Source organism: Protobothrops mucrosquamatus, unplaced genomic scaffold (genome assembly GCF_001527695.2).
Source record: "Protobothrops mucrosquamatus isolate PMUCROS unplaced genomic scaffold, P.Mucros_1.0 scaffold2512, whole genome shotgun sequence".
In the NCBI taxonomy this organism is placed as follows: domain Eukaryota; kingdom Metazoa; phylum Chordata; class Lepidosauria; order Squamata; family Viperidae; genus Protobothrops; species Protobothrops mucrosquamatus.
In genome coordinates, this window is record NW_015388576.1 from 61,077 (window position 1) to 78,886 (window position 17,810).

Sequence of the window (17,810 nt, forward strand, 5' to 3'; positions counted from 1 at the left end):
CCTCTCGGGGTTCCACACCCCGTCATCGAGGTAGGCCCTGGAAATGTTGGTGGGCCAGGCCTGCGCGAGGGGTGAGTCGCGCAGAGCCAACAGGACCGTCCTGGAATGCATAGGTCCGAGGTGGGGAGTCCATGGTGCAGAGGGGAGATTAATTGTTCGGTGGATCTTAGATCTTTTGACCGCAGCCAGGGAGCACAGTATCTGACCTCAGGGGATGGTCTTTAGGTCCTCCAGAGCCCGGTCCTCTAGGCCAGGGCGGGCCAGGTCCAGTAACCCGTAATAAGCCCGTAAATATTCAAGAATTAAAAGCTTGCTGAATTATAACACGTGAGAAAGGAAGTAAATTATTCTTTCAACCCTCTCCTTTATAAAACAATTCTATGCACAGAAAAGGCGCTTATAGAGCATTTTCTATAAAGTTACGTTGTCTTGAAAGTTTCCCATATTCGGAGAATGTTACTAATAGTTAAATGGTTGTATGCATGTGTCATGTTGTGAGGCAAAAGTACAAAGGAGCTGAAGCTTGAGGTATGATGGTATAACCTTGCTTTCATCATTTTAATGAAAATAGGGGTCTTGAAGACAGCTCAATATATAAAAGCCATTTTTCTAATTGTTTGAATGGCATTATCCAATTTTTCAATCAGTATTATTTGTACTTTTCAAAAGCAGAGTAATAATCATTATGAATTGAATTGAATTACTTTAATGTTACTTTAAGTCAAACAAAAACTAGTTTTGTGTCCTTGCCCTACCTCCTTCTTGTCCTGCCCTGACTATTTTTTTAGAATGTGATGTCCAGCATTCAAAGGCCAGGTTTGTTAAGAATTTGCATTTTAAAATCTTTCTCAGGTTGTACAAACCCAACTGAGGAACTGCTAAAGTTCATTAGTTTTATATTAATATATACAAAAAGGGCCTTCTAAAAGTAGGTATTTGCACATTCCCTTTCTAGTTCTAAACTGGGTACAATTGTAATAATATTTGTTAAATAAATTATTCATTGATTAAGTGTTCATTTATAATTTTAATATCTTTTCTATACAGGACATTCATAAATTTTTAAAATAACTTGCACCAATTGCATTTTTATATATCTTTCTTTTAATGACTTCCATTGCAAATAAGAAAATGTTTGGGTTAGAATAGCAATAAATAGAGATGTCTAATAAATTGGACTGGAAAATAGGAGCAAATGATAAATCCATTCTTTTCATTGCATTCTCTTTTTTAGTGTACATACAATTTCTCCATCTTTTCCAGTTGAAATCAAATATACCTCTCAAAGTTTAATCCTACATAATAATACAATAAATATGCTTCTAACATTTACAAATAAGTTGCCTAAACTGGAAATATGTATTTACAATAATCGGTTTCATCGTGTGGTGCCATTTGAAGAAAAGCTACGTACTACAAGGGATCATTTTTCAGAAGCATACTGATTTCCACTTATTAAAATGCAGATTAAAATCTACAAAGCATAGGATTAGAGAACATCAAAAACTGTATTGCCCCAAGTTAAATAAAGCACTTTCTGATATTGTGTTTCATCATTATTACTTATATAGTAGCCTTCCAAGGTTTGACATCTAGAAATTGTGAGGCCTTTAAATACTAAATATGAAGAAAAGAAATACAGCCAGGGGCATATATAACTCTTCAAAACAAACATTTACATCGCAGAGGTTTTTTTTTTTATGGATTTGCCCCCTACCTCCATTTCTCCCCCCGCCCACCTTATAAACACATATAAGGGATATGTGATCCACACCAGTAGATGGCGGACTAACACAACATATAAAACATACTTAGCAACTGACATTTTTACCAAATAGAAGCAAAAAGGTACAGTACTTTAATCTGTATTGTTTAGTTGACTTGTATTTTGCTTTTTCTCCAAAGAGTTCAAGATGGTGTCCCAGTCTCTGCATCTTTACAGATCAGAAAGCATTTACCAATCAGAACAACAGATTAATTTGCCTTTGTTGATTTTAATAGTCAAGTTATGTACAATAGGTTACTCAGGTACATATTTCTTTCTTTAGATGTTTTAAAAACAGTATTATGAAATACTTTCCTATCAGTCATTTCTCAGCATAAATAATTCCTTGCCAAGATTCTTTTCTGCCTATAAAGGAATGGAACTAAAATCCCTAATTAGAAAATAATTAAGTTCACAAGTTGAACTAAATACAAAATCTGTCTCTTTTCAACAGCATTTAAGGGATATAAATATATAAGCACATTTTCTCCAGCATTTTCTTTCTTTCTTTCTTTCTTTCTTTCTTTCTTTCTTTCTTTCTTTCTTTCTTTCTTTCTTTCTTTCTTTCTTTCTTATTCACTTTTGCAAACTGGATGCTACAATGTTCAAGAAAATTGAGTATTTTTTTTCTGATTGATTGATTAGCTGCAAAAATGTACATAGTAATGTTAAGAGACTGACATCCACGAGAGCATGGAATTGCTTTAGTAAATGGTATTGCTTGGGTTTCTTACCTTATCTGAACGTCTTCTGTTATTGGCATTTAAACCAAGGGAATTTATTTCATATCTTCACACAACTGTTGAGAGAATTTAGAGCAGTTATGGTTTACCTTTATTTACTAATCAAATTTGTATGGGCACATACAGTATCTCATGAAATATTAGCCTGGCCAGGGTATAGCAATCAGATAAAAACAACAAATATATAAAACATGTAAGAGATGTAAGAGTCAGTATTAAAAGTTTAATGTTTTTAAAAACAAAATATATAAATGCCAGGTGAAGAGAGAGAGAGTATATCCATCTCAATAGAGCTTCTAGATATGTTTCTGGACCCTCAAACCTGGTGACGTAATTGGGTCTTATGGGACCTCCACAATGTCAAGAGCAATGGAGCATCTCATATCACAGAATCCTTGTTTTAAGGATAAAATTAGGGTGAACTCCTATATGTAGGATATAAATACAACAAATAAAAGATAAAACAAATAACACCAGCCGGATGTCCACTTTAATGGCTGAAAAGGGAACTAAGTTAAGTTTTAGCAGCAGACCCAACAGAGTCCGCCATATACATCTTGGCTTGAAAATAATTGTACACAAATTTGTTTTGTAAGTAACTTGTTTAGGTAGATTGGTAGCAAAATAGAGACCCTGTAATTGTACTAATTTTAATTTCTAATTTAATTTAGGGATTGGAAATTATGTCCATTTCAAAATTGCTACTAAAAAGAAGCTACTGCTTTGTATATATATTGCATTATGTTATGCGAACTAGCCATTCAAACAAGCAACTGATACAAACGTTCTTGCCATTTGGCTTAATGTATTACCCAACATAAAAATGCTAGTTAAACAATAGCTAATAATATGCTGTAATTTCTGAGTTGGGAAATGTATCGCTATTTGTACTATTCAGCAGCAGCCAATGACTAAGCAGGAAAGATTTTCCTCACACAATGGAGTGTCCTTTGTTTATTTGCCTTTTTCCAGTTTATTTTAATTTGACCTATACAGGTCGCCCTCAACTTACAAAGTGACTTATGACCGTTTTTCATACTTACAACCATTGCAGCATCCCCATGGTCACATGATCAAAATTCAGACATTTGGCAACTGATTCATATTTATGATTTTTGTAGTGTCTGGGATCATGTGATCCCCTTCTGCAACCTTCTGACAAGCAAAGCCAATGGGGAAACCAGATTCACTTAACAACTGTGTTATTAACTTAACGATTGCAGTGATTCACTTAACAACTGTGGCAAGAAAGGTCATAAAATGGGGCAAAATTCATTTAACAACTTTCTCACTTAGCAATATAAATTTTGGGCTCAGTTGTGGTCGTACGTTGAGGACTACCTGTACAGTCAAGAGGGGGGGAAGAACAAAAGAAACAGGCTTATATGTTGTGTAAAAGTGAACAAGACTTTTCAAAGGACTAATACTACATATAATCTTATATCAATTTTAACTATTACTGAATAATTATTAAATATGCTAATATAATAAGAATAATCAATCAGAATAAATAATTAATACAAGTTGCTATCTAGTGTAACAAAACCAAACTTGATCATTATGGCCCATAATGTTGAGAAAAACCTCAAACCTTGGATGTGGTACAAATCTATGTGCAGAATTATAATCCATAAATGATTTCCAGATTAAATTAACTTCCATATGATACTTCTTGTTGTTGTTGTTTAAAAAAATACAAAGTGAATTTTGTCATTGATGCATACTCCCATAACTTATTTTACCATTCTTCTACAGAAGGATTTATGTGTAGTTTTCAGTAACAAGGATAAACAGATGTTATATACAGAGCCAATTCTATATACTTCATGGAAATATGGTTAGAGAAAAACAGCTGACAGAAAACAAAGCAAAAAAACCCTTAAGATCTGTCTCATTCTCTGGTGAAGTCAGCTTCCAGAATTGTTGAGCTTTATGACATTGCCATCAAGTGGTTTTTTTAAAAAAATAATTCCTTTTTTATTCCTATGCTCCTTTCTTCTATGATCTCCAACATACCTGCATACATTTGATTCCATGAGAACCCCATTCCTCTGAAACAAAGAGGGATATACCAAAATGCAAGATCTGACAAAGCACTATGGAATAAACAAAACTTACAGAAATCAAGATTTGTGCCAAATATTTAGGTACAAGTGACCTATGTATAAAGTGTATTTATGAATGTTCCTATTTTCAAAAATCTGTCATCATTTGTCACCCAGTTCAAATCAAAACAGTAAGTACAAATAACAGAAATCATCACTTCAAGAAAACAGTTTATAAGGACAGCCGAGGTCCACCATATATGATAAAATCTTCGTGAACAGGGTCATTTTTACTAGTTTGTAAAAGGCAAGCAAGTTAAGGGTATCTTGATCTTCAGAAGCAGGTTATTCTATAATGTGAGGAGGGCATTAAGAAGATGCGCTCTGAACCCCATTGTTTTCCAGTTACCAGAGGTGAAAATCCTCAACAGCTCCTATTTGAAAGAATGCATAGGCCGACTCAATCTAGCTTATTTAAAATAATTTTATCTATTTAAATTGACATTTAAAATGTGTAAAGACTCCATAGATCATAATGGCAGTTTAAATGCTACCGTCGTGTCACTAAACCCTAGAACATTGGGTTAAAATTTACAATGCTGTATCATACATACTATATGAATCTAAAATCATGACAGGATCTATTCTGTACCCATTCCATGAAGCAGAAGTTTTCTGTACTGTAATTGTTGGTCACTAGGCAGTTTATAAACATGCAGCATATCCATTGTAGATTTCATGTATTGAAGTCAATAAGCCATAATAAAAACCAAGCAAAAAATATATATCTTGATTACTTGATTACAGCTACAGAATACAACCGGAATAAAACGGAGATAACTCTAATATGGCTAATGTTTTGATGATGACCAAATATTGCTATGATTAACGACACCCTTATAATTTCATCAATCAACCAACTGAAAAAAAAAATAGCAGATGAATAATGTAGTTAACAATGGGGTAGCTCACTGGGATTTTCAAAGACAAGGGCGAAGGCATAGAGTTATTCAGCATAATGTCTGGAATTTATGCTGTGTTTAGCATAATGTTGTGTTTTCAAAATGAGTAGGAGATACGCATCTAACATCAGGAGAAATAGGATGTGCTAGTTAGGTCATTTGTTCCAGGCAACTAATTGTACTGCAGGTTCTTAAGAAGCTAGTTATTTTTGTCTATTGTTATATCTGCAGATGTGTTCAGATTTGAAACTTTGGGGCAGAGGTAGGAGAAGAAATTAATTTCTTGACCACCAATTCCTAGGTGAGAAGAAGAGTTTTGGGCAGCCTTTTTAACCATTGGCCTCTTTTCGATTTTACAAATATATTTTACCAGCAAATGCAAATTTAATTTTTTCCATAAAACCTCAATATTGTCCAATCCATTTTATTGTTTGCCTTTCAAGCTTTGTTTTTTCTCCTTATATTAAAAAAAAAATAGGGATCTTCCCTTAGTAGCATCATCCAAAAGAAAAAACAATAACACTTTATCTATGAAACAAAATGTACTTGGCAGGGCTTGGGAGCCCTGACTGCTTGAAAAAATTGTCATAAAACAGAGAAGGAAAATGGGTTTCTAAATGGAAAACAGTCAAGATATCAGCTTGGAGCGTATGTTGTGTGAACTGTCAGTGACAGAATTCTACATCTGTTACAGTGAGAAATATAATGATGTCAGATTGTGGAACCAGATAACTATCTTCCCCAATAATATTGGAGATATTGTAATAGCTTCTCTGTGTTAGTGCCTGATTTGGAATGCTCTATCCAAAATAAATAAATCTCCAAGGAACAACCCAATTACTACAATGTTAGCGCTACTCGATGATATACTGTACTTATTGTGGTAAATGTTAATACATTTGGAGATTATCTATCTATCTATCTATCTATCTATCTATCTATCTATCTATCTATCTATCTATCTATCTATCTATCTATCTATCTATCTATCTATCTATCTATCTATCTATCTATCTATCTAAATTTCTAAATGTATTTATTAACATTTACCAAAATAAGTACTGTATCTATATATACAACATGCTACACAATCTCATTGTTTCTCTATACTTATACAGAAAACTGGGGGGGAAGCTTTCATTAAACACTGGGGTATTTTTAAAGTCTAGTCATTTTGTTACTTCGCTTACAACAGTTGGAATTTACCTGATCATTCCCATTTTTCTCTAGGGGGAAATTACAGAAGGCACTTTAAAAACTTCTGGAAATTAAAAAAAAAACAGAGGCAAATTCAGTGGACATTAAAATGCATAATGAAAGTTAATAGAGGCAGAAATTGCTCTTAAACATGTGGAGTTAATAATTTATTAGAAACTGGATGGCTGATATGCAGTGGTTTGTTTTTAAATAAGAGATTTCAGTCCAGGCCAAAAAAACCCCATACTCTACATATAAAATAGGGTAAAATATTGTCCGATGGATCCAGTAGGGTCCAAAGGAAACTGAGGATTTGACCTGAGGCTTTGCTGAGGCCTTGCTGCCTGGAAACAGGGAGGCCACTGGGGTCTTGGATAAGATCACGCCTGTGAGACCTCTCTTGGCCTGTCATTCCTGGCACTCCCCATAGTTTACAGAGAAAGCTCAAGAGCGCTGCTGAAAAAAGACAAGGGATAAACCTGATCAAACACGAGTCAGAGCCACTATCAAGGGCAATCTCGTGGCGGTAAGAGCAGTGAAACATCAATATATTTTTGCATCTGCAAGGGTCACCCAACAGTCCTGTTTAGGATTACCATTCTGGATAAGGGGGTTTGGAGATTTACCTTCAGGGCCACATGGAGAAACATTGTGTGCATCTGCAGGATCAAATCATTCCGATCGGTTCTCAGTTGGAGACCAAGCATATTGCAAGCTTTTTGGGGACGCCTGGGGAATGGACTCACCAGTTATGTGTGTGCACAGCATCGGGTGCTGGTTTGCTTCTGAATCCAATTCAAAGTGCTGGTAATTACCTTTAAAGCCCCCTCATGGCTTAGGAAGGGGTAGGGAACCTTGGCTCTTTTATGACTTGTGGACTTCAACTCCCAGAATGCCTAGGTCAGCATGGCTGGTTCAGGAATTCTGGGTATTGAAGTCCACAAGTCATAATAGAGCCAAGGTTCCCTACCCCTGGCTTAGGACCTGGTTACTTGAGCAACTGTCTTGACCTAATTATATCAGTTCTTTACACCCAGTGAGGGAAGGTATGTTATTGATCTTATTGGATTAAAAAAAAAAGAGCCTCCTCTGTGATTGCCCCTACCTGGTGAAATATTTCCCCCCTCCCCGAGATAAGGCTGGGCCCACTCTTCTGGTTTTCTGGAAGAGCATTAAGATCTGGCATTGCATGGGGATACAAGAGTGGTATGCAATCTGGGTGGTTGGTAACTTGAAGGCGTTCACTCCATTTTTTAAAACTTTGTTTTTAACTCTATTTTTAATTATTTTTTAACTATGTCTTTTTTATATACACTTTTAGGGTTCCAGTCTGTAAAGTACCCAGAGTCTCTTGGATAGTGAGATGGATGGTGTATATATCTGATAAATTAAATACAGTCAAATAGAAAGTAAAATAAAGTAAAATATTAAAATAAAATAAAATAGAATCAGAACGGAAAATAGAAGTGGAAAAATAGAAATTTACTGTTTTAATTAATTCATAATTAGTTAGTTCAAAATGACATGTCCATCCTTAGAGAGTAAGGAAAAGGCACAAAGTTACATTCTGTAATTTGTCATGGAATATGTCTTTCTGTAAAACTGTTTAGTTATTTCATGATTTTAGTTAAATATTTTGCAAATGTGGCTAAAGCAAGTTTTTTTTTTTTAAAAAAAAATATTACTTGGGGCTGGGATTTTTGAAAGACATCATGCACATTTTTTGTAGTATCAAATTCAGGGTAATCAATCCCAAACATAACAGTGAAAAGTAGTGCATGATAAAAATATCTACTGAGTAAAGTTCACAATAGTATTTACATTATCTCCCCACTCCCCTCCTTCCCTCATTTATCTGGCGCCATTGATTAGCTATCTTGTAATAGCTGGCTGTATTTTTCCAGACTGATAAAACCCATAAAACCCAAATCTACTGTAGTATAAAACTAAGTTATAAACCTTTCTCTCAAAATTAACTCATTAAACTATGGAGTGGTAGTGTAATGAAGGTATTATATAAAATACTCTTCAAGTTAACTCCTACAGGTCCCCATGTAAAAATGTGGACCAATCGGCTCATTTTGAAGTCTTATAGTACATATAAACTCTGCATTATTCCATAGCTGTAAATGCTCCATTCCTGATATATGATTAAGATGAAAATCTTAATAATGCATTATACACAACCTGCTATTCTTTTCTATATTTATGGAAGCCAATGGTGTACTCTCTTATTGCCTGATTAGCTTATGCTGTTCGTGATATGGTTTGCATTTGTGCTTGTGTTTATGTATGTATTATTTATTGACAGGTTTCACAGGTTTTGTAACCTGCCCCAATATGCAGGCTCTAGTCTACTGTTTCTCAAACTTGACAACTTTAAGATGTGTGGAATTTAACTCCCAAAACTGGAATGGGAGTTAAAGTCCATATACCTTAAAGTTCTAGTCAGCTTAAAAAAACAATACAAACTAAAACAAATGAAAGGCAATTAATAGAAATCCCCAGATTGCCACATGAAGCATTCAAATCTGGTTAAAAGCATAGTGTTTCAACAGCTTTATGAAGTGCCAGGAGAGAAGGGACTGCTTGAAACTCCAGTGACAAGAAGTTTCAAAGTACAGGGCTGTAACAGAGAAGGCCTGCTGTCTGTTCATCTCTTCCTTACTTAACAGACTGGGAAGTAGGGCTTCTAATAGTATTGGCCAGAAGGTTAGCTAAATCTAGGAACTTGTTGCGAAGAAGCTAATGGAATCGAGAAAAGATAGAACTCTTATTTCTATACAGAAGCAGAAGACATCTCTGGATTTCACACCCAAGGTAAAAGAGTCCCTGTGAATTTTACTCCGCTAGTCGATGCCAATTATAGAGGGTGGAGCTCATCTCTGTTTCAAGGCCGTTGAGCCAGCACTGTCTGAAGACATTTCTGCAGTCATGTGGCTAGCATGACATCATGGAGTGCTGTTACCTTTCCAATGAAATGGTACCTATTTGTCTACTCGCATTTGCATGCTTTCAAACTTCTAGGTTGGCAGGAGCTGGGGCAAGGATGGGAGCTCACCCCATCGCATGGCATTTGGGCTGCCAGCTTTCTAGCTGACAAGCCTAGAACTTGGGCTGCCAGCTTTCTAGCTGACAAGCCTAGCATCTTAACCACTGAGCCACCGCACTGTCCTCACAACCAAGGAGTGCACCAGAAATCAGGCAGAAGTTATTTTTATACAATTTACCACAGGAAACAAAAGTAAGAGAATTGCTGATGGGTTACAAAGTTACATGACAGTCGCACATGCGCTATGGGACAGTATATAAGCCTAAGTATTATTCCTAATAGCAATAGAAATGTCACTATAGTATTAATATCTATATCAGTTATAAATATATCTGGATCAGTATAAATGTCTGGTGTTCTGGATAATGCTTTCTAAATGGAAGAGACAGATAATAAAAAAGAATGCAATCCCTAGCAAATCTTGCATTAAATGTTCATGCCAGGACAAATATAATAAAAACAAATATAGATTCTATTAATTTGCATGAGTTCTAGAGCTTGTGGGACGTGGCTGCTTCATGGGAATAATTTTTAATTAAAGACAAGCATTTTACATAGCATAATATAGTTGCTGTTGTTGTTTCTTTTTAATTATATAATATACTAAAACATCTTCATTTCTGGAAACAATTCTAAATGGATTTTGTAATGAAAAATACCAGGCTTCAAAATTGCACACAAGGAGCCCAGTTTAATAAATGCTGGAACAATTCAACATTTCTAAGTGTGCTTTCTTTAGAAAATGAGACTATTATCTTCTAAGTCAAGTTTTTCTTAAGGCCAAATAAAAATGTCTATTACAAAAGGACACATTTGAGGGGTTAAAAGTCTATTACGAAAGGACACATTTGAGGGGTTAATTTTAATGTCTGATCTTAATTTCATTTTGGTTTTAAATAAAAGTCTAGACAGAATAAATTGAGCAAATGTTTGGCAATAATGAGACACAGCTAAGCAGAATGGGGGAAAAAAAGGCTTTGTTCTTCTCAAATACGTCCTGTTCAGAAAGGGGTGAAAGCCTGATCCTGTCCCATTAAATTTGGAATATTTGCTGTAGAAAGTGTCTCCTTTTTCAATAAATTAAAATACCACATGTGAGTTGAAGCTCTTTTGTCTCCTTCTAGTGGCTATCTGGATTTTTGTAGTCCAGACTGGGTAGTCGTAACTAAATTAACAGTACATTCATTAGTTGATTTGCAATGCTTTTAGCTGATGGGTTTTCTTAAGGTGGCAATTGTTTGCACAGCCTCATAGAAGGAAGTTCTTTTGAAATTGGGAAAACATGCTCAGGATGGCTACGGGATTTACAGGCGAAGAAACATGCAGTTTCCAGCCTTTAGGCTGTAATTCTGAATGCTTATTTGGAAGTAATCCCATCAGATTCCACTAGATTTGTTTCTGAAACAAAAGATTTGCACTTAGAACTTAAAACTAGACAACCCATGACCCCGTCAGTAGTTTCAGAAATATTTCCTTACCAGATTCTTTAATGCCTTCAATAATGACAGAATTTCTAATGTGTTGCTTTCACTGGAAAATTTCTTAAAAACTCGGGGGGGGGGGCACTCGTAGGTGTGTCTGCCTTGAAAGTAGCCCATGTTGAACTGCATAGCACAGTCAAACAACAGGGGATACCTACAGTAAATATGTTATGACAGTTTGTACTATGTCATGAAATATTTTATAAATTTTACATATAAAATGTTTTATAAAATTTGCCAAGGTTCAGTTCCATGGAAGTTAGATTTTGGATGCATTCTGTAGGCTAGCCCATCTGAGGTCCCTTGGTTCAAAAATTATTGCCCTTGGTTCAAAAATGGTTGCCCTGCTGTTAAAGACCCAAGTGTTTTAGTAGTATATAGATGTAAAGACCTCCAAAACAACTGACTTTTTCACATTCACAACCCCTGGATAATTAAACCCCAAACTTTCAAAGAAAGTTCATATTATTTAGTCACAAATTCCTGGAATATCATTTTTTTTTTCTGGGATCCAGCCAAAACACTTTTTCCTATTCTTTTATACTGATCTATATAAGATTATTGTCAGAACACAAGGCAGACAGCCCTGATTTCCCACAGGACTGTGGGACAGGTTAAAACCCCAATAAATTCTGGTCTGGTCTTTGAGAAGGTTCCTCCAAGAATAAAACTTGTTCAGTAATCTTCTGAGAAGTTTATTGGAGGAAAGAAAGAAGATGAGCTGTTTCAGACAGCTACACCATGCTTAACGAGCACTCCAGAGTAAGACAATCCCTTTTTTTTACATAATTCTCCAACAAAGGGAATATGAGACAGTATAGGTATAAACATACACAAACATTTGCTCAATTGCCAACTTCCTCATTTTGTCAACCTAGGTTTCCTATTCCAGTTAAATCCATCCTGGAGCTTTTTACTCCCTGATAATGTGATACCCTTGCATATAGGACAAACAAATAAACACCATACTAATTGAGTCTGTAATTGTTGATTAAAACTAAACGTACCCATTCGTGAATTCCATTGACCTCCCCTATATGCATATACAGGTAGATCTCAATTTATAACAGTTCATTTAGTGACCATTCAAAGTTACAACAGTACTGGAAAAAGTGACTTATGATTGTTTTTCGTACTTGCGACCATTGCAGTATCCCCATGGTCACATGAGCAAAATTCAGATGCTTGTCAACTGACTCATATTTATGACGGTTGCAGTGTCCCGGGGTCATGTGATCCCCTCCTGACAGGCAAAGTCATTGGGGAGTCAGATTCACTTAACAAGCATGTTATTAATGTAACAAGTCCAGTGACTCACTTAACAAATATGGCAAGAAAAGCCATAAAATGGGGCAAAAGTCACTTAACAAATTTCTCACATAAATTTTGGGGTCAATTGTGGCCATACGTCAAGGACTATCTGTACATACATTAATTGGTCTTTCGCACATGGACTAGCTATTCTCCACCACGCACACACATATTCTTAGGACACATACATTTACACATATCCCCTGCTCTTTTTTTCAGCAGAAACAGCAAAGAAAAGTAAGAAAAATACAGAGTGGAGATGGAGTAGAGCAGGGGTCTTCAAACATGGCCCTTTTCTGACTTGTGGACTTCAACTCCCAGAATTCCTCAGCCAGGCATGCTGGCTGAGTAATTCTGGGAGTTGAAGTCCACAAGTCATAAAAGGACCAGGTTTGAAGACCCCTGGAGTAGAGGAAGGAAAGGGAAGAGAGGAAAACAAAATAGAATGGAGGGGAAGAAGGGAAGAGTCAAGCAGTTTAGCTTTTCTACCACATGGTATAATATATAAAATATTGTTCAGCACCTCACAATGCAACTCCAATCCAAAGAAAACAATATGAGGATTACTTTTCTTTACTAAGCATTTGTTATTTCAATAGTAATTTAAGTTCTCTGCTTTATTAAAAAAAAATACTTGCTTTATGGACCGAGCATGTGACAATCATTTTTATTTCACCATGGCATCTGCATGCGTATGCATCATACTTCTGAGTAAATTTAATGGTGCTGCTATATGAGTCAGCGTGCCCATGACAAATTATTTTTGCATTACATTGGTTGATCATCCAATTTCTCCTCTTTGTTTTGTGTCTGTGTATATGAACCCTTCACCATAAATAGCATTTATCTTCCTGTAGTTACAAATTATACAGCTCTGTTGTCCCATTTAATGAAAAACAGACCAATACAATGGAAAGTTATCTACTTCACTCTCCACATCTTCTACTTCTTTCAACAAAGTTTATTACTTTTTTGTGGCAGAAATACAGATACCCTAAACAGAATCTAAGATGAAGCAAAGGAGGGGAAAAAAGAATCTAAAATACAATCCTGTTTTATCATCTTGCTTATAAATGAGTAGTTAGTTAATATAATTAGCTGGGCTGAGTAGTTATTTATTTATCAAATGTATATCTTGCCTTTTGTTCAGAAGGCCAGTAACATACATAGCATTCTCTCCTCCTAGTTTTCTCCACAACCACAATCCTGTGAAGTCAGATGGGCTGAGTTAGAATGACTGGCCCAAACCTACCTATTGAGTTTCTATTTCTGGGAGGAAGTTCATAATTCCCTGGGGCAAATCCAGCACCTTAACCAGCACACCACATTGGCTCTCCAATTATATAATTGATGGGGTAATCACGGGCTAATTGCTAACTAGGACATAAAATGGGAGACATTTTATTTTTTTACTCCAATGCGAAGTCTCTTCCAAGTTAATTTTCCAGCTTTGTTTACGCACTAGAATAATGTCAGAATTTCACAAGGGGAATCTAAGATTCTGCAGGTCCTTAAGACTCTAATAATCTCATTCACATTGGCAGATCAACAATCGTAGGAAGAAGACCCATCATTTAAAGAAAACCTTCATCATTAGTCTCTCATTGTAAGCAGGAGAGAATTACTCCATAAGTTTTAGAACCACTGTGTATATCACTAAAACATTCAGAAATCTTTAAACAATCATATATGGAGCCTGGAATAAAGACAAAGTTATTTTTGTCAGTTGGAAAAAGCTAGCTAGTTTCTACACATTTGAGTGAGATGCTCAGCATAGCTTTCAATGGAGTTGGTAGCAGAATTCTTTTACATCAACAGTCATGACCAAAAGCCTTGGACAGCTAAGTCTTGGCCAGCTAGAGTCACTATTTCTTCTGCTATTGAAAAAAAATGAAAACTAATTTTCTGAGGCCATTGGGCAAGAAAATATTTGACTCAACATGCTCTCTCAAAAAAACTGTGATCATAGGTTCTTGTTCTGTGTTTGTGTTTAGAGAGGTATGTAGTAATACAGAGGGTTCCTACTCTATAGAATTTAATTTTTCACAATGTTTCTTTATAAATACCTATATGTTTTTGTGCCATTGCTTTATACTCTTGAGGAAGCAGATATGTGCTGGGGAGAGATATTAATGGTGTAGCAGTAAAGTGCTAAAAGACAATGTCATGTGTATATAGATTGCCCTTTACTTCACTATCATGGCTACTGGCCAAGTGTGATAGAAAAAAACCATTATCCCAAGTTTTGACTGACATCCCAACAGAATCTCTACATGAAATGGAAGAGTACCATTGTGACTTTCACATAAGGATCAAAATGCCTTGGATGAGCCCTTCTTTAAGGTACAGTAATATATTACCATGACCTACCACAAAAGCTGTGTGGAAATGAAATATGTACAACACATTTTCTCATTTCATCTATTCCTCAATATTATAAAGCATGGAATAACGGACAAAGAGAATAGCAAATGTTTTGATACACATTTCTGGAAAGGAATGTATATATTTTTAAATGTCATTATAATTTCTTTTTCTTTCTCAGATTATTTAAGAGGAATCGGGCAATTGGACTGCTGGGTGCCCAAAGTCAAACTGATGCTTTTTCTGAGTTTGCGTTGATGCTTTTGAGTATCTATAATAAATCCAGCTTCATCCATGACTTGATAAACAAAAAGCAGCACTGACAGGCATCCCAGTCCCAGCTGGATAAAAAAAGGGGGCAGCAGATTCCATGTTTTGTGTCACAACTGACATAGGGAGTGGGAGGTAGTGTGATGATTGTGAACCTTGGCTTTCCAGGGGGCAGATGTGAGGTTTGGTTAAAGGGAGAGTGAGTGGTACTGCAAATTGTACTATCCTCCCAGTTTCACGTCAGCATTCCTTCTGGTTGCAGGATGGTTTTAGACAAGGCCAGACTTTTGGAACTGGGTAATTTTAAAACACAAATACCACCAATCTGGGATTGAAATGGATTACCCTGAGTGGATTCTTCCTACTCATCAATCCCTGTAGCTCCTTGGTTTTCTAAGGATCTCTGGGAAATGAAATTGACAAAAATATGCCTGAAGTGGTCCTGGCAGAAAGCAAGGATGTCTGGTAAAACAGATCCCAGGTCAAATGTGAGTATATGCTACAGTAGTGATCAGGACAGGAGGAGCAGAGCTGATAGAGAAGACATCCTCAACAACAACAAAAGCCGTAGCCATCATTTTGCAGATCAGGAGTTCTGTGCTTTTTTTTTTTTTTAACAGATCCCATCACGTAAAAAAGTTTGTAAAAACTGAAGTATATACAGTAATATTATAAATCACACAAGTAAATAAATAAATCCCACCCACCGCCACGCTTTCTTGTTGCAATGCAAGTTACACATCCTTATAAAATTTCCCTGAGAAGATTATTTTCATTGGAAAAATACATAGTGCCAATGTTGAGAGAGATATAATGTATCATCTCCAGTATAGCAGCCATCTAGATCCATAACCTGCTCAGAAAGATGATATTAACCTATCTCAGATTTAACTTGGTCCCTTGTCTGATTATTCTTTAGCCAATGGGATAATAATGTGCAGCTTACAGATATCACTGAGACAGTCTTGCCTTCTTTATAATCACAAACTTACGATATGTAAGAAAAAAGGATAGAGAAAGAAGGAAAGAACCAAATTCAGGCAAAAGTTACTACACGTATAATTCTTATAGGGATCAGCTTTGATGAAAGATATTCACAGAGTAGGAAGGAAAGGCAACAGCATGGGTGATTATTGAGGGAGAATTTCTCACACAGATTTCCCACAAACAATGGAATAACCATAATTTTCTTATTTCTGTATTTTCCTCCTTGAGCAGGGGCTGGACTAGAAGATTTCCAAGGACCCTTTCAACTCTGTTTATTCTATTCTGTTCTGTTCTGTTCTGTTCCGTTCCGTTCTGTTCCGTTCCATATTCTACTCTACTCTACTCTACTCTACTCTACTCTACTCTACTCTACTCCACTCCACTCCACTCCACTCCACTCCATTCCATTCCATTCCATTCCATTCTATTCTATTCTATTCTATTCCATTCCATTCCATTCCATTCCATTCCATTCCATATTGTACTCTACTCTACTCTACTCCACTCCACTCCACTCCACTCCACTCCATTCTATTCTATTCTATTCTATTCTATTCTATTCTATTCTATTCTATTCTATTCTATTCTATTCTATTCACAGATGTTTGGATGCCTGGTATAAACATACAATTTAAAACCATGGCTGTGTTCCATATCCATTTCACCACATACAAATGTAAGTATTGTACCATGTGAGCTTCCTCGTATTTCATATTAGCACACCATTTCACTAAAATGCTAAAGCTGTATAAATACGGGTCAGTCAAGGCAAGTGAGACATATTCCAAGCATTTTTGAGAAAACTAAATGCAGATTGCAATTAAATAAGAAGCCTTATTTATTTCTATTTATTTTAGAGCATTAAAACTATTCCAACCATCACTACTAAAATCTGAGATACTGTTTAAGTTGGCATCAGTAATTGCAAGACTGATATTTTTAAAAACAAAGAATTGAAAGTGCAAACACACTCAGTTAATGTCAAAAAGAGCCGTGACCGTTTCTTCCCCATTCGCATGGATGTGTCTTAGTCTTTTACACAGTAAATAAGATCAAATCATTATATTAAATGTTCATAAAGTTCATAAACAGCATTCATAAGGAACTTATAAACAAATTGGCACTGATTGTAGAAAAAATCTTATTTAACCATTTCATTTTAATTGGTTTCATCTTTATTAAATTGAACCTGTGGTTATACTGACTTGACAGCATGAAATGTGCAGGTGTTCAGGAAATCAAACAATTTGCAGTTCAGCTTATTTGAAAGAAGGGAAAGTTATCAGTTGGTCTGGGAGTAATTAAACATGAGGAATGGATAGGAATCAAATGGGTTGTAAAAATAAGAAACTGAACTTTGAGGTGGCAGGTATTTTCTTTGACATTGTGACATTTTTTTCAAATATAAATTTTTATTATTTTTATCATAAAAAGAAACACATCACAAATACATCACAATGTAAAAACCCTACCCCCCACCCCCCACCCCCGGACTTCCCAAACCTAATCCCAGGATACTATTCAACTAAAAGTAAACTACTATTAATATCCCTAACTCCACAAAATATTATTCTACATAAGTAGGTGAAATATATAAAAAAAGAAAACAAATTATCTAAAAGCCTAAATTATA

At 35.6% G+C, this 17,810-nt stretch overlaps 1 protein-coding gene across 1 annotated transcript in view; it reads right to left on the reverse strand.

The window, feature by feature from the left end:
- LOC107295817 (atrial natriuretic peptide receptor 2-like) overlaps positions 1–5,281 on the reverse strand; it is a gene marked incomplete at its 3' end in the record, with an annotated part of 64,901 nt that extends 59,620 nt beyond the window's left edge. The window contains exons 1-2 of the mRNA XM_015825145.1: positions 5,206–5,281; positions 4,525–4,604 (exon numbers count right to left, since the gene is read on the reverse strand). Coding sequence (XP_015680631.1) covers positions 4,525–4,604; positions 5,206–5,281 — 156 coding nt within the window. The remainder of the gene's footprint in view (positions 1–4,524; positions 4,605–5,205) is intronic.
- Positions 5,282–17,810: the final 12,529 nt, after the last annotated feature.